This window comes from Perognathus longimembris, chromosome 2 (assembly GCF_023159225.1).
Source record: "Perognathus longimembris pacificus isolate PPM17 chromosome 2, ASM2315922v1, whole genome shotgun sequence".
Taxonomy (NCBI): Eukaryota; Metazoa; Chordata; class Mammalia; order Rodentia; family Heteromyidae; genus Perognathus; species Perognathus longimembris.
The window spans coordinates 80,994,515-81,022,191 of record NC_063162.1 but is presented as its reverse complement, the minus strand read 5'-3'; the positions used below and the strand labels follow the sequence as shown (position 1 = coordinate 81,022,191).

General features: G+C 36.9%; 1 protein-coding gene across 1 annotated transcript; it reads right to left on the bottom strand.

Moving 5' to 3' along the window:
• Positions 1–16,880: 16,880 nt before the first annotated feature.
• LOC125345765 (adiponectin receptor protein 1-like) lies at positions 16,881–18,011 on the bottom strand. The gene has a single exon (XM_048337804.1). It carries the CDS (start codon positions 18,009–18,011, stop codon positions 16,881–16,883), a length of 1,131 nt encoding a protein of 376 aa, XP_048193761.1.
• Positions 18,012–27,677: the final 9,666 nt, after the last annotated feature.

Genomic DNA, 27,677 nt, shown 5'->3' with positions numbered 1-27,677 from the left:
TGGTTGGGTATCGCTCCCTTATAATTCCAGTTCCTCAGAATATAAGATTATGCTTTGAAACCAGTCCAGACTCTCTCCTCAGCCAAAAATTTTGTTATATCCTATCTCCAAAATCAAGCCAAATGTGGAGGCTTTTGTTTGTGGCTACTCAAAAGGTAGAAATAGGATTTTGGTTCAGGGCTGACCTAGGCAAAACATGAGACTATCTGAAAAATTTGTTGAAGGCAAGAAGATTGGAGACCAGTTTACAAAAGCCTGTGAAAGCATAGAATAATATAGCACTGTATGTGGCACAGAGAAAAATTTTTAAATGGCATAGCTATGAGTATATTTCATTATTTGTGTATAATGTGGGGAATATATTTCACTTATCAACAGATCTAAATTATGATAAAATGATCATGATTATAGATATTGACAGTAGTATCTGTTTGTTTCTTAATTTACCAGGAATTCTGTGCCTGTTTTTTGGTTCTTTTGTCCTCATAGGCATTCTGTGTGTTGCACACTTGTGCACGTGCACACGCACATACATGCCCACACGTATGCCAAAGGAAAAAAACTCATTTTACCAAAGAAGATCAAATATTCAACTTAGCTACTCAAGTCACCTTTGAAATTCAATCCATTATTATAATTAGAAGCACGCTCTGTAAACTTGTTAGGCAAATGAAATGTGTTCCATTTGATTTGAAGTCACTTGAGCTTTGAGTTTCCTATTGAGGTTCATAACAGAATAATGCTGAGAAGAAGAGAAGGATCTCAAATCTGATTGGTAGCATATTTATCTGGAAGGAGTCATGAGAAGTGACTCATGTCCTTAGTCAAGTTTTCCCCGCTTTAATGAACACAGCTCGCTTTACCTCTTTAAACAAATGAGATTAAGTTTTTCCTAATTCATCTTCATGGTCCCTGGATTTCCTTTCCCATGTAGTTTTCCATGCCTTGATAGGTACAGACTTTACACAAATCTTCCGCTTTAAGTTCCATTGATATGTTTTGATGGAGTTACCTCTGAATCAAAAAGACTTAAATCTAAGTCTTGTAACTCTGAATCAGTCTGATGTAACTTCAAACGAATGATTTCATTCACTAGTTTTCAGATTTAGAATTGTCATCTGTATAGAGAGGAAAAGGACATAGCATAGGCTTTGATGAAGTATAAAATGAGTTCATATATAAAAGCATCTCGCTGGGTGGCTGAACAAAGAACGAAGATGACTCCAATCCCATTTAATCTAGCTCCATCTTCTGAAATGAAAACAAATATTCATTCAAAACTTTATCCATTACATTTTCTTTGATGTGTCAGGGGTTTGAACTCGACCTTGCACTTGGTATATGCTCAGTTAGCTCAGTTGAACCACTTCTCCATCTGACATTTTGCTGGATTTGGGAGGTTAGGATCTATTGAACTTTTCTGTCCAGGCTGGATTTCAAATATTCTAGTATCCTGAGTAGCTAGTATTATAGGTGTGAACCACATAGGCCCAACACATTTTTTTTATGTCTGCCTTTTTTATATATGTACAGTAAAAACTTCGTGATTAGGGTCAAATGATAATAGGCAATGTATACATGATTTTACACTCAAGATTCCAAGTTAAGTTATGTCTTTTTTTAGACTCTTGGATTTGAACTCAGGGATTCACATTTACTAGGCAGGCAGATTACCACCTGTGCTACAACCCTAGTCTGGTTTTTCCTTTTTATTTTCACATTAGGCTCTCATAAATTTTTCCCTCATAATATTTGCTTATATCTATGCTTCCCAAAGCTGCAATGACAATTGCATAGCATGAAGCCCAGCTTACTTTTTCTATAGTAATATTTTTTTTTTTCTGAGCTTGCTTAGACCTATGGTCCTTCCAGTTTCTGTCTTCGGATTAGCTATGATTACCAGCATGCACCACTATGCTACTTGTAAAAGCTGAAAGAAGTGAGGAAGCTGCAAAAGGAAAAACTGAAGCCAGAAGATGTGGGTTCACGATGCTTAAAGAAAGAAGTAAGCCCATAATGGAATGATGCAAAGTAAGCAACAAGCAGCAATGTCAAAGCTGTGCAAAGTAATCCAGAGGATGTAGCTGAGCCTATTCCTGAAGACAGAATTAGCAAATGTTACAATTACAATGGAGCGTAAATAAATTTCTATTAGAAGAAAGATTTTTTTTCATAGCAAGAGAGAATTCAGTATCTGAATTCAAAGCTTTTAGACCAAGTTGACTCTGGGGTAGGGAATAATGCAGCTGACTAATTTTAACTTCAAGCCAACACTGTTTGTTATTCTGAAAAACCATGGGTCTTTAAGAATTATACTAAATCTATTCTGCTTATGATCTATAGATGGTGAAAAGGTCTGGATGGAGGCTCGTATGGTCTGTAAAATATGCTATACTAATTATCATAGGTCTATTGTTTAGACCTACTGCTCAGCAAAGAGGAGATATTTTCTAAATCATTTCTCATTGAACAGCAACCTGGACATACAAGAACTCTGATGATGATATAGGAGATGAGTGTTTTCACACTGCTAATACAATATTTATTCAGCAGCTCATGGATCAAGACATCCTTTTGACTTTTAATTATAATTCTGTAAAAAATGTATTTTGTAAGACCATACACAGAAATTACCCCAATGACCACCATTCAAAGTACACTAAAAACCTTCAGTCAAGGATTTATCATATACTGGGCAGAATAAAGAAAAATGCAGCTGTGGGAAGAGGTCAACTATGAACATTAGGAGCAATTTATAAGTAGAATTCACACCATTGGCTGGAAATGAGTGGATCAAGACATCAGAAGAGGAAGTCATAGAATACATGTTGGATGTTGCAAGAGACCAAAAGTAGAACTTGATGTGATTGAACTGATGGCATTGAATGAAAAAGTTGTAACAGGTGAATCCCTTCTTAGCTAAAGAAACTTTCCTTGAAATGGAATATACTCTTTGTAAATATATCAAGATCTTTGTTTTCAATATCACGTGAAGATTTTTGCTAAAGCATATACTAAGGTTTGAAAGCACAATATCCTATTTTGAAAGATCAATTGTAGGTAAAACACTGTCAAATAAACCACATATTATGAAGAAATTTCTCATGAGGGAATAATCAAAGATTCAAATGTCACTGTATTGTTATTTGAACAAGATACACAGACCTTCAACAAGCACCCTCTTTTTTTTTTTTTTTTTTTTGGCCAGTCCTGGGCCTTGGACTCAGGGCCTGAGCACTGTCCCTGGCTTCTTCCCGCTCAAGGCTAGCACTCTGCCACTTGAGCCACAGCGCCACTTCTGGCCGTTTTCTGTATATGTGGTGCTGGGGAATCGAACCTAGGGCCCTGTGTATCCGAGGCAGGCACTCTTGCCACTAGGCTATATCCCCAGCCCGACAAGCACCCTCTTAATCTGTTAATAACCATACATATGTACTTATGATCTTTTTTTTTTGGTTGAACCTGAGGCTTGAACTCATAGCCTGGGTGTGGTTCCTGAGCTCTTTCACTCAAGGCTAGAGGTCTACCACCTTGAGACACGACTCCACTTCCTAGTAAGATGTTTTTAAAACATGTATTTTGATCTTCTACCATGACTAGCCAAATCATGTACTAAGTATTCCCTATGAGAGACACCATACGGTTTATGTTTCTTTGGGTCTGGGTCACATCACTTAGTATGATTTTTTTCCAGGTCCTTCAATTTTCTTATGAATAGAGCAGTGTCATTTCTTCTGATGGAAGCATAAAATTCCACTGTGTATATGTACCACATTTTCCTGATCCACTCATCTACTGAGGGGCATCTACATTGATTCCATGTTTTAGCAATGACAAGTTGTGCTGCAATGAACATAGTTGTGCTGGTGGATTTAGTGTGGTCTTGCTTGTAGTTTTTTGGGGAGATGCCCAAAAGTGAGGCTGCTGGGTCATACCAGATCTCTATGTTTAGCATTCTTAAGAACCTCCACACTGCTTTCCAGAGGAGTTGAATAAGTTTGCATTCCCACCAGCAAAGTAGTAGGGTTCCCTTTTGGCCATATCCTCTCTAGCATTTGTTATTATTAGATTTCCTGATAAAGGACATTCTTACTGGGGTGAGGTGGAATCTCAATGTTGTTTTGGTTTGCATTTCTTTCATTGACATGGATGTAGAGCACTTTTTCATGGCTCTTGGCCATTCTCGTTTCTAGTCATGGTAGAAGATCAAAATACCCCCACTCACTATGCCCATATGATCACATAAGATGATGCCAAGTGAAAAGAACTCCATGTTACGGGAACAAATGTTACACCACTGTTGCAATTATTATCAACATGCCATGTGAAACCCTACCTTTTGTATTTTTGTTCTTGTCTGTTTGTTTGATCGTTTTGTTTAGTTTTGCTCCTCTTGTATTCCCTTCCTGTGGTTGTACCCCTGCTACCACTATATGTCATCTGAATGCCCTAGATACTGTTTATATGGGTATTAGAACTGGGGAAGGGAAAGGGAATATCAAAATTGAGAGACCAGGGACAAAAAGACAAACCATTCCAAAAGCAATACTTACAAAACCATTTTGTTTAAATCAACTGCACAACTCTTGGGGTGAGAAGGAAAGGGGGAAGGGGGAAGGGAGAATGAGGGAGGAGGTAATAAGTTGAACAAGAAATGTACTTACTGCCTTACATATGAATCTGTAATCCCTGTGTACCACACTTTGACAATAAAGTTTAATAATAAAAAAACATATATTTTAATTTCCTCCAGGTAGTTGTACAAAGGTGTTGCCATTCAGCAGAACAGTTTATGAAGTGTCTCTTGATTAATGCCACTCTTTTTAACATCCTGACCCACCACTCCCACTTCACCACACTTTTTTTAATTTTTAGATTATGTATTGATTTTTTTGCCATTTAGTAAGAAAATTTATGTGTACAATGCATCTTGATCTGTGTCACCTCTTCAGCTTGTTCACCCCCTTTCTATCTACCCCTTCCCTTATTTTTTAAGTTCTGTGGCAGATGTAGTGCATTCTTGCCTGTATTCTACTCATTTCCCCCAATTACTATTCTGTGGCTGTGCTTTTGCCTTGCTCTCCTCGGAAATGCCCATTTCCTAGTGTTTGTTCATAATTTTGTTATGCTTTGATTTATTCTTTCTAAAAAATTATATTGTTTGCATTTTCCACAGATTCTACTGTACTTCAATTAATTCATTTATAACAGCTGAAAGCCAACCAGTGTGCTTACATATAGATTTATAGGCACATTCTGGTTTCCACTAATGAAAGAAACCATGCAACTTGTGAGATAACTGAAGAATAATGAAAGAATTCATAGATGATATCTTTGACATTAAAAAAAGCGAAAAGCCAGTCCTTCAAAAGAAGAAAAATAAAACCAATGTATGCCCAGAGAAAAGAAGCATATTTATTTTAAACAAACTTTTCTTACATAGTTTGTAAACTATATTTTCTTAAACTTTTCCGCAGAGACACCAAGTAATAACTTACTACTCACAGTTAGAAATGAACCTTAAAAAGTAAGAGAATATTCCATAATAAAAGCAAATGTCTTATTTTGATCATAAAAATGATGCTATGACAACATATATTGTAATCTAACAATAAATAACATTAAAATATTAAAACAAACCTTTGCAGCTTAAAGAAAAACTTGTAAGTTAAGTAGTTTGCCAAAAGCACAGAAGTCTCCTATCACATTTAAACAAGAAAAATTTTAAATTTATTTCTTCATTGTCAAAGTGATATACAGAGGGGTTACAGTTTTATATATAAGGCAGTGTGTACATTTCTTATCCAATTTGTTATTACCTCCTCCCTCATTCCTGCCTGGGCTGAATTTGAACTGTGATCCTCAAATCTCAGCCTCCTGAGTAGCTAGGATTATAAGCATGAGCCACCAGTGGCAGGCAACAATGAAATATTTTTAAACTGAATAAGTACATTGTTTCCAGAAATAATCAAATTGATTAAGAAATCTCAGTGTATGGTAAGCAGTTTTTATAGACACTGGGAAATTAATCATGAGAATAGTTTTATTGCAAAGACTTCTACTACAAGCCACCAATATCTCTGTGATATGCATGTATTTATCTAGTATCTTGAAATTTTGAAGCAGTTAATTACCCCCCTGCTTAATAGGAAGTAATAACTGAGAGTGGGGAATATGTATCCATCTCTGTTCATTTTAATTTTTGATGATTAACTAGTGAACTAAACCATCATGTAATAAGAAAACTTACTTATTTCAGTCTGCCTTTCTGGCCCTATTTATTTTAGTTCATATTTATTCAATGGTTTCCCTACATTTGAAATTTCTTTCGCTTTTGATGTAGTTTATATTTTTAACATATTTTCAGAAAAAAATAAATCCAATCTTAGCAAATCTTCCTTTTAGGGTTATCAATTTTTTACCATTGGGGAAACACATCCATTTTCATCTTTATTTTTACATAATTTGCTGAATAAAGTTTGATTCTAAGACTTTTTTAAATAAGGATTTGGGGACAGGGGTTATAATGACCTTTAATTTATTTCTTAATCATTTTTTACCAGATGCACATAAATCTTACAGAACCAGTAATAAGCTTAGTTGTATCAGAATACTGAATTGAAGTATATTAACTTAAAATATAATTATAATATATGTTCTAGTTAATTATTTACAACAGGCTTATTTTTAAACTATTTAGTTCTGTTTACTTTTAAAATTATATGATATAAAAATCTCAGATTTAAAAAATATATACATGAATTTATTTGGCAAGATTCTGTTAATAATATGTTGTCCAGTTTGAAGGTGTAACTCAGTGCAAAAGTGTTTGTATGAGACACCAGAATTCACATATTTCACTAAAAATGTGCTATTATTAACTTGTTCATGTGGTTTTGCTTAAAATAGTAAGAATTAATTATCACATAGCACTTAGCGTTTTATCAGCTGTTTTTCCAAGGTTATTACTGTTTTCAAAAATACACAAAAATAGTACATTAATGTTAAATGTGTAAAAGTCTTAGAGATATTAGCTGGGCATTGGTGGCTCATGCTTATAATCTTAGTTACTCAGGAGGCTGAGATTTTAGGATTGAGTTTGAAGCCTTGGCAGGAAAGTCTGTGAGACTCTTATCTCTAATTCAACCATTAAAAAGCTGGAGCTGTGGCTCAAGTGGTAGAGCACTAGCTTTAATCACAGTCTCTTGGGGACAAGGTGCAGGCTTTTAGTTTAAGCCCAGGACTAGTGCTCATGTGCACGCACACAACTCCCCTGCCCCAGTCTTCCAGGTATTATTTTCTAAATAACATAGGCTTTAAGTAGTCAGTGTTTTTTTCTTTCCATATTCAGTTTCTTTTTAACTTATGGAAAAAACTAGAATGTCACAGAGACTTCAGAATAAATGAGAAGTCTCATGAGAAGAATGGGTCAGGACTTTCTCCTAGAACAGAAACTGCCATTTTTGTAGTGTAAGATAGGGTGACTAGCTTACTCTACTCCCGTTTGTCACAAAGAAGCATCACAAATCCCATGATATAAATATAAGTATAAGTAGGCCCCCTTTTTAGCAGGCTGGCATTCGTTAATTACTTGTTTGAAGTTTATGAGTGAGAAAACAATTTGAATGGATGTTAAACCATATATACTTGCCCTAAAAATCCTGTTTTCATTTTGTTAAGAATGGTGCATAGAAGTGGAACTGTTAATTGTATCAGTCAATGATTCTAGAAATCATTGTGTGTTGCTGATCACTATTTGCTATAGACTAGTCAACCAACAGAAGTATTGCTAAGTGATTAGAAGAGAAAAATTATTTGGTAAGAAATAAAACATAACTTCTTTTTTAACAAAAACGAAACTACATTATATTTCTATTTTACTATAATATTTTTGAAATCATTCTATTTTCAAATCAGAGAGCATAATAATACTAGAGAGAATCACAAAAAGAAAAATTAGTTATTCAAGTTTTCATAAACTTTTTAACATGCAGTACATTTTTCTTATAATGTATACATTAAATTTTTGACAATAGTCTTTATTATTTTTACCTTTAACACTCAGTTTTTGAAGCATAATTTATAAGCATTCAAGTATAACTTATTAAGGGTATTGTTTTTATATTTGAAAAGAAATGCATACTTTTAACTACCTTTATAATTAAGACTGAATCTAGAATATTCCCTAGTTGTCTGTCATAGCCATCTCTATGCCCTACTGTAACAATTATATAAAGTAATCACTATTAGTCTCCTAGTTCAATTTGTGAAATTTTGTTGATTCTGAATACAAACCTTTCATCAAAAATGTTTTGCACATATTTGTTCTTAATATTTAACGTTGTTCTTTATAAATAGCACCTCTTAAGGCAGAAATTTTAAAGAAATGAAAATATCACATTTTTGTGTTATTTCATGGATCAAGCAGTTGCTTTTGTCACAAAGAAATTTAATCCAAGGCTAACAAGATTCAATTGTATTCTTTAAAAAAAAATGTGTATGGTGGAATGCAAGTCCTGATCTTAAACTCAAGGCTTGGGCACTGTCCCTGATCTTCTGTGCTCAAGGCTAGCATTATACCAACTGAGCCACAGCTGCATTTTCTGCCTTTTGGTTGTTAATTGGAGAAGAAAATCTCATGGACTTTCCTATCTATGCTGATTTTGAACATCAATCCTTAGATCTCAGTCTCCTGAGTAGTTAGGACTACAAACATGCATGAGCCACTGGTGCCCAGAATCTCATTAAAATTTTTGTAATTTTAAATCTCTTATTTAGTTGTATATTCACTTGAGTTAATTTTTTTTTAAGTGTGTGATACCAAGAAAGATTCATTCTTTTCAAAATTTGTTGCAATGAATATCTATTTTTCTACCTTTGTAAAAAAATGAATTAACTGTATATGACTGCATCCATTTCTAGGCTCTATGCTCTTTTTCCTCCAGTGACAAACACATACTTTATTCACTCATGTCTCTCTTAATTCACTCCTGGTGTGCTTTACGCTAAGACATTATTAGCTTATGTATTCCTCTTAATGTTAGAGAATGTTTTCATTATTATCTTGAAATGTGTAATATATACTTTGATTAATCATACAGAATCTTTATGTATATAATGCTGATCAAAGATAGCTTAAGACTTTTAATACAGTTTACTCCAAACTTTGCTGTCTTTATTTTTGGTATTTTACATGAATTTTACTTAATAGTCATCCTATGATCCACAAAACTTGTGCTATTATTTTTTATTTAAGCAGTCAACTATATTTTGAGTGATCCAAAATATAAAATCCTTTTTATATTTCGTTTGGCAATTTTCAAGGATCTTGATATTCTTGGTGTGAACCAGGTTTTCTAACTAGTTATCAATTTCTGCCTGACTTTGCTTCCTACTTCCTACATCAAAACGGCAGCTAACAAACTTTGTTTCTGTTTTCCTATTCCGGTATATATTTTTCATTGATTTTTAAACATCTGGCAGCTGTGAGGTTTTCATTATATTCTGGTGTTGATATTTGTCTTCTTCCCTTTTCCAGAACTAGTCTTCACATGTGTGCAGTGAAACAATACCCACTGTCCCTCCATTGTGATGCAGCCTGTCCCTATGTTGGAACGGTCCAGGCAGGGTTTGATTTCCTTCCTATACCCAGGGCCACACTCCTCTTTCAGGCCTGAACCACTGATGGATACTTTCCTAGGTTTCTACATTGGTCTTCTCGTTTGTATTTGTTACATACTACTGCATCACCACCCCAAATTTTGCAGTGTAAAACAACTCACATATAATCACACACATCCTGTGGCAGATGGATCCAGGAATAAGTTAGTGGATTTATTAAAGTATTCACTTGAAGATTTTGCTAGGGCTATAGTTTCATCTGAAGGACTAAATAAGATGGTTTATTAAGAAATGGTTAGCAGAATTCAATTCCTTGCAAGCTTTTGGTCTGAGGATTCTAATTCCATGTTGGCACATGGCCTGTGGGTTCTTTTATATGCTTGTCATTCAGGCCTTTCCAACATGTCAAATTTGATTCTTCAGAACAAGAACAGGAGAGGAGACTAAGGTGAAAGAGGAGGGGATGAGGGAGAGAGAGAGACATTCATTTATTATTAAGCTTGGCCTCAGTATCTCACCAGTTCTTCTGTATTCATAGGTAAAACATAAAACATACAGAAGAGGAGAGGACAAGAAGGCAGCATGGTGATTAATACAAGATGTTAGAAGCAAATTGCCATACTTCTTTTCCAAATGAGGTACATTGCTTCCATATACAAAGTTACTCTGTTTGCTAAAGATACAATACATTGTTTTCCATGAATGTAGCAATAAAAGTGCATGACTTTTTACCACCTTAAATGAACATGGCCTCCTAGTAGGTAATCTCACAGACGATGCAAATGCCTCTTTATTTGTGGCAACTAATTACTGTTAATTGACGCTAAACTCTACTTGATCATTGGAATACTCAAAAAACGTCAGCCTGTTCTATCTATTCAGAGAAGGCATCCATCCATGTCTACTTTTGGTGGTCTGTCATAGGTGAGCTGGAGTTTACATTTCATCTCTGTTAGTAGACCACTGAAAGACAAATCTCATCTCTCTCAGTGGTAGAGAAAGTCATTAACTTGATTACATCAATTTTCTCACACAATTTTAGATGTGTAAACCATTAGTAGAAATTACCTTATAATTGACTTTTACAAAGTTAACATATGTCAGTTTGTCTACAATTGTGTGTGTGTGTGTGTGTGTGTGTGTGTGTGTGTGCATGTATGAACCCACGGTGTCTCATTTTAGTATGAATTTTCTACTCTAGGCTGGCCTTAGACCACACACTTCATTTTCAGGACTCTTGTTAGTTAACTGGAAATGAAAATCTCTTTCCTTCAAACATCAATCCTAAGATCTCAGTCTCTGGAGTAGCAAGGATGACAGGAGTGAACCACCATCTCTTAGCTACTTTACTGTTTTAACCTATTTCATAAGTCCTTGACAAAAGTTTCTAACCTCTTCATCACAGATTAAACATTACACTAAAAAGTAATTCAACACTTTTGTTATTGTTTTGACAGTATCAAAGACACATGAATGATAGTCCACATACCTTGAGCTATTTCTGGGAACCTTGGCCTTGAACTCAGGAGGCTCCTGTTTCAGCCTCCTGAGTGCTAAGATTACTGTCTGGTTTGGAGACTAAATTTTATAAAACAGTTGGTTCTTAGTGCTTTTTTAAATACTTTCCCATTTCAAACTTAATCCCATTATGGAAATAAATATATTAATGCATAAATGTCAGTTTTATTACTATGTTTCCTCATATGATTCCCAGAACAATCATGAAGATGTATGAAACAATCTTACAAAACTTATAATTTATGCCTAACTTTATTGAACATCATTTAAAACACTAATTTTAAGTCTCATTGTAGTAGTGACAACTATGATACTATATCTACACCTTAACTCCAATATAACAGATGAAATATTTAACAAAATATGCAGAAATGGTTTGTGAAGCACCATTTATAAAAATAAAATTAATGTTAAGCAAGTGAATAATAAATTTGTGTCCATTTGTTGAAATATCTAACATAATGTCTAGTGGAACTGGCAATTATTATTACCTGACTGCCTGCTTCATGCATCATCTTGGAAGGGACATATTAGCCTCTGAGCTATCCTTTGCTAAGCATTTAATAACTGAACAAAATCTAAAAAAATATTTTGAAAGGTTATTAAGATGAAGAGTCTTCTTTTGTACTATAGAATGGGGTCTGTTAGCTATGGCCACATATCATATGATAGTCGTATGCCTGCAAAGCAGAATGAAACCATTAAGCACTCCCTAGTTTAGCTACTGAAAAATCTGGATGTAAGTCAAACCTAAGCAGTCAGGCATGAGGTTATGCCACAGAGCCTTATTGGTCAGTGAATCCTATTCTCATCTTCTTTGCCATTGCTTTGTGTACTTTGCATGAGGACACACTCCCACTACCCTGAAGATGAGAGGCATGGGACACTGATGTTGGGTTGCATTAACTCAGCTCTTTACTCACACATACTCTCGTAGATTTGGCAGTGGATATTGAATCTTGGAGATTTCACTCTCCTCACCCACTGGTCATAATGTTTTCAGTAGCTATGGTGCTATGGCAACCTCATAGAAATATTTATGAAATCTTCTGAGGCTATTCACAAAATCATGGACAGCCATGTAATTTTTTTTTAATTTTTCATTGACAATTGAAAGGGATGCTTTATACATTACATACCACTGCCCGTCCTGGGTAGTCTAGGTATCTACATCCAACTATCCACAGCTAAATACAGAAGAAATTCTTGCCATGACTCTTTATTTATATTAAATCATCTGAATACGCTAGATCTTCAGCTTAACATGCAACACAAATGTATGTTAATGAATTCTTTTAAGTCCATTCATTCATTAAAATATTAAATATAATTTACATGATAAATGTTTTGTGATATAGTTTATTTTTTCTTAAGAAACACTAAGACTGTGCATAATTACCAGAATTTCTTTAAAATGTGTTCAAGAATTTAGAAGACCTCCACCATTCTATGGGATTCTTCAATTATTGTTTTAGGAAACATAGCTTGTACATGGTGCTAGACATATCAGAATATTATAAAAGTGGAGGAGAGTTACAGTAATATATATTCAGATATTTATGTATATATATGTATATATATTTATATAGATATATATACTTATATACAGGTATATGTGTAAATATACTTACAGATGTATATATATAGATACATACATATATGCATGCATACATATACACATACATGCATATATATACATACATACATAAAACATACATACATTCTTTTTGTCATACTGGGGTTTGAACTCAGTATCTATTGTATGCCAGGCAGAAGACTTACTAGTTTAGCCCATCTCTAGCTAATTTTGGGTTCAATTTTTTTTTTTCAAGACAAAGTCTCATGTGTTTGCCCAGGGTCAGACTCAGAACAGATCCTCTTAACTATGCTTCATAGAGATCTTGCCAAATTAGTGCAAACCAGGCATTCAACTCTTCGTGTTTTGTTGCTTGAGATGGGGGTCTTGCTAACTTTTGCTTGAGCTGGATTCAAACTATGATCTTCTTGATATCCTCTTCCAGAGTAGCTAGAATGACAGGCATGAGTCCTCATCCCTAGTCCATTCATACTACGTATAAAGGGAAATACAATCAGGTAAACTATATTCAGTCATGCAATAAGCTTTTTGAACTAGCTTACACATTTTTTCATTTATTCTATATTAAATGTGCTGGAAAGTATTAAAATAATTCATTTTCCTCAAGAAATTGAATTATAATTATGAAACTCTTTGAAATGTCTTAGAGATTGTATAACCCCATGGGCACTATGATATAGAACCCTTTATGTAATCTGCTAGACTGTTTAGAAAAAAGAAACATATACCCATTATATGAAGCCCCCAAGCTCAAAAGTGATAACTTGGGAATTGAAGAGCTTCTGTTTGTACTTGAGAGATTGGACATACGTAATGCATAAGTAGTACTGGGGTCAGTGACTAGAACCTGAGTTTGTATTGTCTTTGTGAACAAAGAAAAATACTTGCAAAAATACAAGCAATTTTATGCCATCTTAACTTTTAACCTGAGCTACGAGATGGATCAATTTCCTTTTTTCATAGTCCATTTTATCACTCCCATGTACAATTTTTGCAGAAACTTTGCATTCTTTGAAATAGTAATGTTATGCCTTTTCCTATTTTATAGAGATTTATTTTGGATATGAGTTTCTGTTATACAAATATATAACTGATGATTCCTAATGTTATTTGTTCTGAACAATCTAAAGTGTGAGTAATGTTACTCTGTGAGATTTGTAAAGTAAATAACAATGAACAGAATCAGACTCAGTACCCTGGGATGATAACTTAAGCTGTATTTGTTTATTTATGGATTTGGTGACAGTGACCCAAGGATTACATAAATACTGCTCTCTCATTGAAAAAGGATGTGCTGACCAAGTCTACACCCTTGGAAATCAAAGCAGAAGGCCATCCTAAATTTTGAATCCTTTCCATCCTGGAAGTCATATCAGGGGTCTGTATCCTGTATGTAGGTGTGCTAAGACTTGACTAGTAGGAAGACTTTCACATGAGTGAGTTGACATATGAAAAATGGCTATATAAAAATTACTGAATGGGAAAAGTAAATGTATTTATCTTCAGTCAACAAAGATGAGTAAGCATCAAAACAATGTTTGTAGCCTGTAAAAGAAAGCCACTTTGATTGAAGATAAATTTAGTTTCTCCAAAACAAATTTATCACAGTTTTGCTACATAAATATGTATAAACTTGTGCTACATATGAAAGTAAAATCACTCACAATAATCATTTCTGGAAAATGAACAAAAGGAAAATATTTTTGCCTTTATGCTTATAATTCTTTTCCTGTGATTTATTCTGCCACTAGAAGCAGAATAAGTCTTTTTTTTTGCTTGAGAACTCAAATATATGAAGAATTGATTCAAATTTTTCATGTTTACAGAAAAAAAGAATATGTCTTATGTTCTTTCTCTTATCATTATAGTCTTTGCATCAAAATACGTAGTGATAAAAGCAAGTTTCCTTTTAAAACTTACTAAAGTTGAGTATCAAACTGGGAGGGAAGGCACTAATCCTAGCTACTGAGAAGGCTGAGATCTGAGAATCACTGTTCAAAGCTAGCCAGGGCAGGAAAGTCTGTGAGAGTTATCTTCACTTAACCACCAGAAAACTGAAAATGAAGCTGTGGCTCAAAGTAGTAGAGAGCTAGCCTTGAAAACAAGCACAGAGGCAGACAGAGTCCAGGACTGACTAAGAAAAAAGCAAAGGTAAATATCAGCTAGGCCCTAGTGGCTCATGCCTGTAGTCCTAACTACCTAGGTGGCTGAGACCTGTGGATTGTGGTTCAGTGTGAGCCTGGGCAAGGAAGTATAAGAATCTTGTCTCCAATTAACTACTAATAAAGGCCAGCAGTGGAGTTGTGGCTAAGTGGTTGAGCTCTAGCCTGGAGTGGGAAAAAATGCAGAGACAATGCTTAGGCTCTTAGTTAAAATCCTAGGATCAACCCCCTGACCCCCCCCCCCAAAAAAAAAAATCAGTTGAATATCTTTCCCTGTTTTAGTTTTCCATGACTCTGCCAAAAGAAACAAACAAAACTAAGACTCAAGTTATATGAAACCTACACTTCCATGGTTAGCTGGATTATATAATAATTGATGGTTTGAGCCCAATAAACCAATTATGAAATGGGCAAAGGAGCTAAAGAGAGACTTCACAAGAGAAGAGATAAAAATGGCAAAGAAACATATGAGGAAATGTTAAACACCCCTGGTAGTAAAGGAAATGCAAATTAAAATAACCCTGAGATAACACCTCATTCCAGTTAGAATGGCCTATACTCTGAACTCAGGCAACAACAAATGTTGGAGGGGGTGTGGGGAAAGATGAACCCTTCTCCATTGTTGGTGGGAGTGCAAATTAATACAACCACTTTGGAGAACAGTATGGAGGTTTCTCAAGAAGCTCAACATAGACCTACCCTATGACTGAGCCGTACCACTCCTAGGCATCTATCCTGAACAACAGGTCCCAAGATATCAAAAAGACATGTGCACTTCCATGTTTATCGCTGCACAATTCACAATAGCCAATATGGAAACAACCCAGATGCCCCTCCACAGATGAATCGATCCAAAAAATATGGTACCTATACAAAATGGAATACTACATAGTGATTAGAAATGGTGAAATATTGTTATTCGCAGGGAAATGGTCAGAACTTGAACAAATATTGTTGAGCAAGACAAGCCTAGAACACAGAAAACAAAGGGGCATGAGCTCCTTGATATATGACTGTTAAGGAGGGGAGACAGTAGGGACCAGGTCTGAGAAACCAAAGACTTCTTGTCAAATGGTATTTCCCACAGGTTTGCGTCAGCGACCCTACACTATGTAACTAAAACCAAACAACTACTCAACATATAAAGGTCAAAAATAGACCTCTCAGGGGATCACAATAGCTCAAAAGCTATGTATGTATGTTCATATAAGACAAGGATAAGCAAACTCTATTGTTGATGCTGTATTTAAAGTCCTAAGTGAATTTCCTTTGGCGTAGGCCACGTGGCTACTGTATATGCTTTTGGTACACTGTGTATAGTATATATGTCTACCTGATCTAGGGAAGGGAAAAACAGGGTGTAAGATATCACAAGAAATGTACACACTGCCCTATTATGTAACTACCCCTTTTGCACAACACCGTGTCAAAATTTTTTTAATTAATAATAAAAAAATTGATGGTTTCATTCTTCCTGCTCTGATCTCTTGAAAGATAGGATGAACTTAAAATTGTTTTGAAAAACATGCTACAAAAATAGCTGACCTGGTCGGAGTTAAGATTACACAGGAAGGAGTACCCAGGTGAGAGTAAGGGAGAGACATTTTCTTCCAGGAAAAAAAAAAAAAAATCTAAGAATCTCAGTTCCTTTGTTTTTCCCAAATGAATGGAGGAGGGGTGAAATCTCAACATGAGATTCAAAGACCTGTCTCTGTGAGGGGCCAATATTGGCCTTGTAGTGAGTGACCATCCCTCCTCCCCAAGGAGGAACTGAAATGGAAACTTTATTCTCCAATGGCCTAGACAGTGAGCAGAGGTGTGACTGGTAGTGATTCTCTAAGAGGATGTGTGTGTGTGTGTGTGTGAGTGTGTGTGTGTGTTAGAAAGACAACTCAGACTTCCTCTCACTTCATCAAAGAGGTTATTTTTTTTTTTTTCAAAGTACTTAGGAAGCACCTCCTCTACCCCTCAGCTGGGAAGGCTCAGAGAAGGGTGTCATCGGTACAGCCACCTGCTAGGCTGTAACGGAATTCCTGAAGGCTGGAGACCACGTAGAAGTGGACCAAAGTAGCTACCACCACCAGCACGTGGAAAATCTGATGAGACTGGAACCATAGGTCAAATTTTCCCGGAAAGAAGCGCTCAGGAATCCGAGCAGCATAAAGGCAGGCTCCCGTGATGTACATAAAAGCCATGAGAAAGAACCAGCCCATCCGGCCCACCGTGACGGCCTTGACAAAGCCCTCCGCGATGGTGAAGTGCATGGTGGGCACCACACCGCTCAAGCCGAGGCCCAGGAACACTCCTGCTCTGGTCTTTCGGTGCTTAGGGGTGGCGAACCTGTCCCACTGCGCCACGACGATGGCAGAAATGCCCAGCACGCAGACGATGGAGAGGTAGACCAGACGAGTCTTTGGGGAGCAGTAGAAACAGTAATAGAGCCAGGGGACAAAGCTCCCCATAATGAGCAGAGCAATCCCGGAATAGTCCAGCTTGGAAAACGTCTGGGAGACTTTCTCTGAATGACAGCAGACGGTGTGGAAGAGCCAGGAAAAGTTGAGGCAGAGCACTGCCCCCAGAAAGAACATCCCAAACACCACTTTCTCCTGCAGAGGGGCCATGAAGTACATGTTTGGTCTGAGCATGGTCAGGATTCCCAAAAAGAGAAACAGCACCAAGCCCAGGAGATGGGTCCAGATGTTGCCGGTCTCGGTGTGGATGCGGAAGATGCTCTTAAAGCACGCGCGAAAGGAGGGCATGGGTGGTCGGTGGCCATGGAGCAGGTAGTCATTGTCCTTCAGCCAATCGGGAAGCGTGTCGTACGGGATGACCCGCCAGCTGCCCTCCCACACCTTGTACACGAACTCCTCCATCTTCTCCATCGCATGGTGGGCCTGCAGGGGAAGCGGCAGAACCCGCACTTCCTCCTCCTCTTCCTGGGACACTGGGCGCTCTGGCTTTTCTTCAGCTTGAGTTGTTGAGGTGATCCGAACATACTTGGTCCTCTTGTCCAGCAAGGGTTGCAGTTGGACCAGTGCCCGCAAGTCAGTCTCCCTGCTTCTGGCCGAAGCGCCATTGCCTTGCGTGGCCGCAGCCCCGTGGTGGGTGGACATTCGGCTGGTACTTGAATCGCCTGCAGCTGCCGCTTCCTGCCAGGCTGAGGTTTCTCCGCCTTAGGGGGGCAGCGATGTCCCTGTGATGGTGGACAGGGAGGGCAGGGAGAGTCTGTGGGGTGGGTTAGGGGTGGGGGTGGGGGCAGAGGAGGCGCGGTGGTCCCCAGCTCTACATCTCCATCTCCGGGTGATGGAGGCCGGCCTGTGGTGTAGAGGCCCCGGATCTTCAGCTCTGTCTCTGGTGCCGGAAGGAGCGCGAGAATACTCGGCGTCACCTCCGCCGCCACCCACACCACCTCCTTGAGGCTCCACCTCGCCCCTCCCGGAGGAGAAATAAATCTCAGGAGTGCTTCCTACCACCGGATGCGACTGATGAGTTGTACTAGTTGGTACATGGTTTTAACCATAAACTATGGGAAACAAGAGTATGGTCTGACTCCGGGTTATTCTAATTTATAATAGTATTTCTGACCTCTGGCAAGCTACCTAAATCAATAATTCTAAAGTGCACTATTGTGGGCGGAATAATGCCTTGCCTAAATTCAGAGATGAATCCTAAGCCCCACTATAGAATAGTGGAGCTGTGTTTGGAGATGGAGTATTTTCAGAGCTAATTGAGATCGAAAAAAGGACTTTTGTGTTGGCTTTGTGTATCACTAAAGTCCTAATAATAAGAGGAAATTAAAACACAGAAACCAAACCATGTGAACAGACAGTGAGAATGTGAGGCCTTGAAGAAAGTAACTGTGCTTATACTTTGGGTTCAAATGTAAGCATCTAGAGATCTTAGAAAATACAATTTAATTGCTTTAAAAAAAAAAAACAACCCAGGATTATTGGTGGTAGGAACTACTAATGCCTGGCTGGGCTTAAGCATCCATCCTCCCATTAATGGAGAACATCAAGTTATCAATTTAAGAAATGCTTTCTTGATTTTTAAAGTCATTGCTGATTACTAGTAGTTTTTCTGCTCTTGATCGTGAGGCATAATATTGGCATATTTCCCCAGGTAGGGAAGTCTGGTCCATGAGATCACTTGGTTCATGATAAGAGAGATATACATTTTCCCCCCTGCTTCTCACAGGCTGTCCCTGGCAGTCTGCCTTTGTTGATAATTTTGTATGGACTGCAAATGATCGTATATTTTCCAAATGAGCTTTGGCAGAATGAGTTTCCTCATCCCTGACTGGCCTGAATTTTGGTTCTTTTTCTCACAAACTTTGACTGTATGTGACTCCAAATGGGGTGCTCTGGCAATGGTTGCTGTAGACTGATCTGGTCAACTGCTCCCATTATTTTTTTAGCAAAATATAACCAAAGTCTCAATCACTAGAAGTATGTGTACATGGAGAATATTTCTTGTCATGAAGATCATTCACATGCCGTCAAATAAAATCTGAATCTGTAAGTTATCAGACTCTTCAGAAAACACAAAGTTAATAAAATCTTTCTGCAAAATATTAATAATGCTTAATTCAGTGTGCATGAAATAAGTCAAAAAGAAAAGCTGGAACAATATTTTATAAAACAATTGGAGGACCTTTATTGGATTGCAGAACTAAGGAGAGGAAACTTGTGAATAATATAATTGATTCAATTTTAAGGAATTCAAAAATATCAAAGAAAATTAAGTTATTAGTGGTCACAACTATAAGCTACTCAGGTGGCTGAGATATAAGCCCTGGGGTTTGGATCCAACTGGAACAGAGAAATGCAAGAGATTCTTATCTCAAATTAACCAGCAAAAATCTGAGACTGGATACCTGACTCAAGTGGTAGAACACCAGCAATGTACAACGATGCTAGCTGAATAGATGTCTAATTTTCCATATGTCCATTCAAATTATCGCTTTCCATTATACTTAGGACAGTTCTACTGTGGGAAGTTTTGCCATTATATTGATGAATTTTTAGTGCACTGGTCATGTTTTACAATTTTTAAATACGGATATATATACATATTTTTGTAAATGATACCTATTTCTCCAAGACAAGTCTATAGTAGTGAATATGTTAGGAAAAGATAATATTATTTCATAATTTGTACAGTCATTTCCTTTTAAAATAATTATTAAAACCTTATTCTTGGGGCTGGGGATATAGCTTAGTGGCAAGAGTGCCTGCCTGGGATACACGAGGCCCTAGGTTCGATTCCCCAGCACCACATATACAGAAAACGGCCAGAAGCGGCGCTGTGGCTCAAGTGGCAGAGTGCTAGCCTTGAGCGGGAAGAAGCCAGGGACAGTGCTCAGGACCTGAGTCCAAGGCGCAGGACTGGCCAAAAAAAAAAACAAAAACAAAAACCTTATTCTTTTATTTTTAGTATATAACTTTATGTATGGATGTTTTCATTGTATACTCTAATCAACTTTTTACATATTTTTTGGCACAGACTTGACTGGCACTGTACTAGTTGAGCCACATCTCCTGTCTACATTTTTGCTCATTAACTAGAGATGAAATTTTGCAGACTGTCCTTTTTGGACAGGATTTCAATTGTGATTCTGCAGACCTCAGTCTCCTGAAGAACTAGGATTACAGGTACCTTGCTTTGCATTTTCTTGTCTTGGTATGCAGGAGAAAACAAATAAGAAAACAAAAAGTTACAACTCTTATACTTTCATAGCTTTCTAAGAAATTTTTCACTGGTCCACCATGTAGATTTATTCTATAAATTTCTGAGTGGGTATTTTACCTGTGTCTAAATTTATATATTTTAAATGATGCTGCATAAATTAGAAAATAATATGTAATTTTAATACAAAATTAAATAGATTTCCATTTAATATTAGCTCCATTAAAACTTATTAGCAATACTTACTTCAGTTTCTTTTATTTGGCAATTGCAGTGGTTTTACTGTTGAAACTGTCATAGTATTAAGAAATATGCCTTCCCAAATAGTCAACACAACCTGAGTAGTAAAAATAATTTTGGAAGCCTCACAAGTCTATCCATCAAACAATATTTCAGAGTCATAATGATGAAAACAGTAAGATACTGACACAAAACAATGTTTATAGTAGTGCTAGCCTGGACTATGAATCTCCTATTTATGCTTCCCACATAGCAGGCATGGCAGGCATGCAACATCATGCTTAGTTTGACTGAAACGATGTCTTTCTAAATTTTGTCTTGGCTGACTTTAAATTGTGATCTTCCAGATTTCTGCCTCCCAAGTATATAGGACTTATAAGCATGAACAACTTTGCCTGGCTAAGAGAAACTTTTATAGAATTAGTCTATTTTTCCTACAACTGCTGTAGGTTCTGATATATATTTAGCCAGTTGAGGGGGCTTGACCTCAGGACCACTTCTTGTTTTTGAGTGGTTAATTAAAGAGTCTCACAGAGACTTTTCTGCCTGGGCTGGCTTTGAATCTCAATCTTCAGATCTTAGCCTTCTGAGTAGCTAGGATTATACTCAGGAGCCACTGACATCGGCCTAGCTATATTTTCATTTGGATATAATATTGGCATTTGTTTGGTTGTAAAATAGTGTTAAATTTATGTACTAATAATTAAATGAAGTTGTATTCATAAACCATACCATCAAGTTTTAGTTTCTGTGGTATATCCCATGCAATCTATTTTTAGGAACTTCATGCAAATATTCTATTTTTTTCCTGTGGAATTTATGTTTTTGCAAGGAATGAATACAGAATATTCTTCTAAAAGTGCTGTGCTAACTTTTCTACTAAGAAGTATAAATGCCCCTAATGGTTTGAAATTGGTTCTGAATTGCCTTTTCAGTTCTGTAGTCAATACCTTTGGAGTAATTGTCATTGGAGTCATTGCCTGTGTGAACCACTGAGGGTTGAATTTATCTCTTTTGTGTGTACATGCTGGTATTGGGGTCTGAACTCAGTGCCTGGGAATAGTTCTTTAGCTTTTTCTCTTAAAGCTGCTACTCTATCACTTGAACCATACTTCTACTTCCAGCTTCTTGCTGGTTAGTTAAAAATAACAGTCTCAGACTTTCCTGTTTAGGCTACCTTTGGATCATGATCCTCAGATCTCAGCCTCCTGAGTAGCTGGAATTCCCGACATGAACCACTGGCACCTCCCTTTTTCATGTACCAAAATAACACACTGTTTAGTGACAATGCAGGCCTCCCCACTTTATATAACTTGACTTCCACTGATACCACTTTCTCACATGAACGCAACAGCAAAGATTATTAAAAATGCACTTTTATCTCACCTCTGACCATAATGATATCAGAAGCTGTTAGGAAAATGCATCCAAATACAAATGGTAGTTATTTTTGCATAATGATACAAAAATACACCTTTTTTTGTTTCCCCCTGGATGCTAGTCCTGGGGCTTGGACCTGGGCTCTGTCCTCAATCCTCTTTTTGCTCAAGGCTAGTGCTCTCCACTTGGTCTATAACACTACTTCTGGCTTTTTATGAGTAGTTTGTTGAAGATAAGAGTCTTATAGACTTTTCTGCTCTGTCTGGCTTAAATGTGATCCTCATATCTCAGCCATGAGGATTATAAGTGTGAGCCCCCATATCTGGCATTCAAATCAGGTTTTAAATTTTACATTTCTACTCTTTAATCTACATGAGATCTAACTCTGAAAATTATTAACATATGAATGTCTATGAAAAAGGATATATAAACTATTTCCTGACATATTTAAAAATATTTTGGTTAGGAAATAAATTTTTCCAAATCCTATATTTTAAGTTTCAAGTGATCAGAAGTACATAGTATCTACCACTTGATTTAATAGCTTGGTTATTTCCAGTTGTACATTAGAAAGCATGGAATGACCTCCCAGTAATTAGAATGTTGGTAGAACTTTCACTTCCTTTTAAAGCTTGGACAGAGAGTTATTTGATCTGATGATATTTATGTTTCACTAATGAAACAAAATGCATGTAGGGGGCTTGTGCTAATGTGAAACTGACCTTTGGAAACACAGTTTCAGTTGGTAATAATTCATGCAACAGATTGCCTCGTTAATCAGACACTATTAATTGACAGTCTTTGGTGCAGAAATTCAGAAATCTACAGCAGCCCATCCCTTTGCACAGTCATGCATTTCACTGCCTAGCAGTAACTCACAATCAATAGCTAGTCACATCCGATTAACATCACGGTTGAAAGTAAGCAGCTATTCACTCACAGTTCTCTGGGAAGGCAGTACTGCTTAGAAATGAGAAGAGTGTAAACTTCACAAGTGATAGCCAAAATATCTCATGTGAAACCAAATTATTTACAAAGTATGTACTTTATGAAATCTAGACATGTGTTGTAGGCTATCCATGTATGTTCCCATGGTTCTAAAGCCCAGTTAGATTTTCTGTCTACTCACTCTCTCTAAAAGGATGCCAGCCACAGTTGTGCATTCATTTAATATGTATTTATGTAGACCAGGTTTTGAAATCCTGCCTCTCTAGTCCTCTAGCCCACCTTCTCCGTCTTCATTCCAGTGGTCATGCCATAGGATTCAATTGGTATCTAAGTACCCTAGAATATTTATTCTGAAAATTTCACCCTCTTCCTCCTGGCTCTTTTCCTTTTATGTCACCTCCCCATATACTGCAATTAATCAAATATTTAGGTTCAAATTATCCTTAGCGACACAATCTTGCCAGTACTCACTAACTAACACTCATTTTTTTCATTCACAAGCATTAAATTTAGCACATTGGTGTTATTATTCTTGTTTTTTTCAGTCCTGGGGCTTGAACCCAGAGCCTGAGCCCTGTCCCTGACTTCTTTTTGCTCAAGGCGAGCACTCTATATCTTGAGCCACTAAGCTATTTCTTGCTTTTTCTGATTATTTGGTACTGAATAATTGAACCCAAGGCTTCAAGCATGTTAGGCAAGCACTCTACTTGTATTCCACATTCCCAGCTGTTGTGAAAATTTTAAGCTTGCAGCTCTTCTCTCACCTTTAACTAAGATCTCTTTTGTATCTTGAACCTAGGGAATAAAGCTCTAGTTAAATTCCTTAACTGAAACCAGAGGAGAGGAAAACACGTTAAACAATTCTGAAAACTATCTTCTAAATTTACAGTCATTGTGCAGAGTTTTGTGCAATAATGGTGCTATTTTCTTTTTTTCGCCTTTATCTATTTAGCTCTAACTCACCCACAGCTTCTCCATTCTTATTCAGAAGCTAACCTTACTATTTATTTCACTATGAAAAAAAAGGTGTTTCTGATGCCTTCTTACTAGACAGGAGCCTAAAGAATCTGGCTTCCTTCTGCTCCTTATGGCATAATATTCCTTATTTCAGTTAAGAGTGAGACCTCAGCTGTTTGATGTGATTCTATTTGTGTGCCTCTTCCAATCTGTTCTTGGCATAACAGCCAGAAGGATCCTGTTACAAGGAAACCAGACCGCCTGAGAAATCATTTCATACATTGGTGAATGTCTTTAGAGGAGATACTGGGAATAAACAAATGTATTCCTACCCTAGCACTTTTATTACCAGAGACCCTGTGCAACCTACTTCAAATGCTTGTAACTGGATGTGTGCTACATATGCTCTACCAGGAAATTTCTACTTCTGAAGCAAAAAAATATAATACCTTATAATTTTTTTTTTTTTTTGTCTTCTGGCTTGAACTCTGGGCCTCGGCACTCTCCCTGAGCTCTTCATCTCAAAGCTAGCACTCTACCACTTGAGTCACAGCGCCACTTCTGGTTTTCTGGTGGTTAATTGGAGATAAGAGTCTCATGGACTTTCCTTCACAAGCTGGCTGTGAACTATGATCCTCAGATCTCAGCCACCTAAGTATGTTTGATTTCAGGAGTGAGCCATCGGCATCTGGCAATACTTTATATTCTTATCACAACGTTCTTCATTTCTGTTCACACATGTGTATTATATTATAATATATACGTTCCACACACATTTTCCAGCAATTTCTGAGTATGTATGTATTCCTGTACCTATGTATGTGAACAAAATATGTATTTTAATGTTTTACATATCAGATCATCTGTGTGATGATCTTTGATCTTTTTTTCCTTTATTATCAAAGTGAAGTACAGAGGGGTTACAGTTTCATACACATGGCAGTGAGTACATTACTTATCCAATTGTTACCTCCTCCCTCATTTTTCCCCTGCCTCCCCCCTCCCCATTTCCCTTTCCTCCTAAGTTGTATGATTGGTTTACATCATATAGTATTGTAAGTATTCCTTTTGTATTGGTTTGTCTTTTTATCCTTTGTCTCTCAATTTTGGTTTTCCCTTTCCCTTCCCTAGTTACAATTCACGTATAGTGATGATCTTAAACTTTTGGTCATTTCCCAACAGTGCTGACAAAATAATCCACTTTGGTAGTGCAAATTGTGTTTTTCAAGCTAAGATAATGAGTATGTTTGGATAATTTCATTCAAAAGCTGTGATTTATGGCAGCATAAACCCATGAGGAGAATTTCCTCAAGCTACCTTGTAATTCTTTGACTTTTGTTGGTTCTCCTCCCCATTCTTCATGAAAAATATTTTGCATGTCATTATTCATCACAATAAAAAATTCCCTCTTCATTTTAGCAAATGACCTTACTCTGCAAGTAAATAAGCTTCTTTAGGTAAAGGACTCTACAGCTACACTATTACCCTCAGAAATCTCTCGTCTCTTATCCCTCTCATCTCCTTCCCATGTAATTGAGAGAATTGTATCTTTGGGCAAAGTTAAACCTCCCTATCCTTGGATCTATCCAACCTATGTTGACTAGAGCCATGACTCTTGTTAATCCACACGTCTGACATGTACTCTGCCTCTTTTGGTTGTTAATTCTGACAGTGCTTGTCACTTTGCTGCCTTCAGTATATCCATTAAATGTCAGACGTTCCTTCTCACTGACTTATTGTTTCCGATAATTTCATTCACTCGATTAACTTGACTCTCCTAAATTGTGAACTTTGATATAACCCCTTAACATGAACAATACTGCCAAAATTAGCATGAGGGGTTGGTAGTATTTTTTAACTCTTTTGTTCATTTTCTCATAATCAAGCAGCATGTCCTGCATTTCTCCATGTCCTAAAGTGGGCTTATCTCTGCCCACATTATTTGTTGCCCTCAGAGAAGGCTGGATTTAGAAAAGGCACCCCCATCTCTCTCTCTCTCTTTTTTTGGCCGGTCCTGGGCCTTGGACTCAGGGCCTGAGCACTGTCCCTGGCTTCTTTTTGCTCAAGGCTAGCACTCTGCCACTTGAGCCACAGCACCACTTCTGGCCATTTTCTGTATATGTGGTGCTGGGGAATCGAACCCAGGGCCTCATGTATATGAGGCAGGCACTCTTGCTACTAGGCCATATCCCCAGCCCTCACCCCCATCTCTTAACCTGAACTCTAGCACATAAACATTGGTCTCACAACCCCAGGCATGTATCTTTCCATTCCAGAGTGATCTATCTTCACACAAGAATGAGCTGTAATACACACATGCAATACAAAGTATGTATCTATTTTGGTAATATATAAACTATTTTGCTGAAATTTTATATCAAATTCAAACTTGTTGAAATGTTTTATAATTGCCTATGAAACTCGGGATCATTTTTCACTGATTTATAGTCATTTATTACTATTTTTTAAGTAGTTTTTCCCTATTCCTTTTCCTATGCCCGAGTTCCTCAGGGGAACTGAAATAAAAGTTTAGTTCTCAGACATATCATGTTTTCATTTGTTTTAGGAATATAGAAATGTAGGTCAAAAGCTGGGAATTTTGATCTGGGTAAATCTCAGACAGATGTGAGTTAGCCAATCCTGTATGTGCTTTGCCAACACCTGATATTACCCCACCCTCATTTTCCCTCCTTTGTTTCCTTGGAAAAATCATCTATTTAACCATAAACTTGCAATCTCTCTGAGAGCAAGAACAATGGTATATCATCTTTATCTTTACACACTGACAAAGAGGAGACACTCAATAACTGTTAAAAGAAAGAATTAATGATCTTCCCTCAGCTAGTAAATATAAAATGTTTTAATATAAAGAAGATACTTTAAGTGCTCTTAAATATTTAAGTGGCTTTCCCAAGAAAATAAATTTATTATATGGTTTTGCAGCACAGAATAAAGATTTGAAAGCAAAAGTTACAAGAAGAAAACTTCATTTCATTAAATGTTATAAAGTTTGAATCTTTTATCCTTTCCATTTCTTGGCTTAATGGATGATTGAGCAGGCCTCTCTGGCCCCCTGATGCTGCTACAGAGCCACAGCTGCCCTCCTCCTAGAGATCGTACCTCTGCTTGGTTAAGGCCATGAGCATCTCATCCATACAGGTTAACATGGCCATAGTACATTCTCCAGAAGACTCCTTAGTAACAGCTCACCTAGCCACAGGTCAGATACTGAGAATATCAAGCAAGAAGTTTATAAGGAATTTTATTTCATTCTAAACTAGGCCTCATAAGTATATAGAAAATATATCTAAGTCAAGTGTTTTATTTTTTTTAAGTTTTTATTATAAAACTGATGTACAGAGAGGTTACAGTTTCATACGTTAGGCATTGGATACATTTCTTGTACTGCTTGTTACCTTGATCCTCATACCCCCCTCCCCCCTCCCCCTTACCCTTTCCCCCCTTGAGGTGTTCAGTTCACTTACACCAGTTTTGCAAGTATTGCTTTTGTAGTTGTTTGTCTTTTTTTACCCTGTGTCTCTCAATTTAGTATTCCCTTTCAATTT

What these genes read in the sequence shown, in the direction of transcription:
- LOC125345765 (XM_048337804.1), bottom strand. Translation starts at nt 18,011, where the DNA reads ATGTCCACCCACCACGGGGCTGCGGCCACGCAAGGCAATGGCGCTTCG.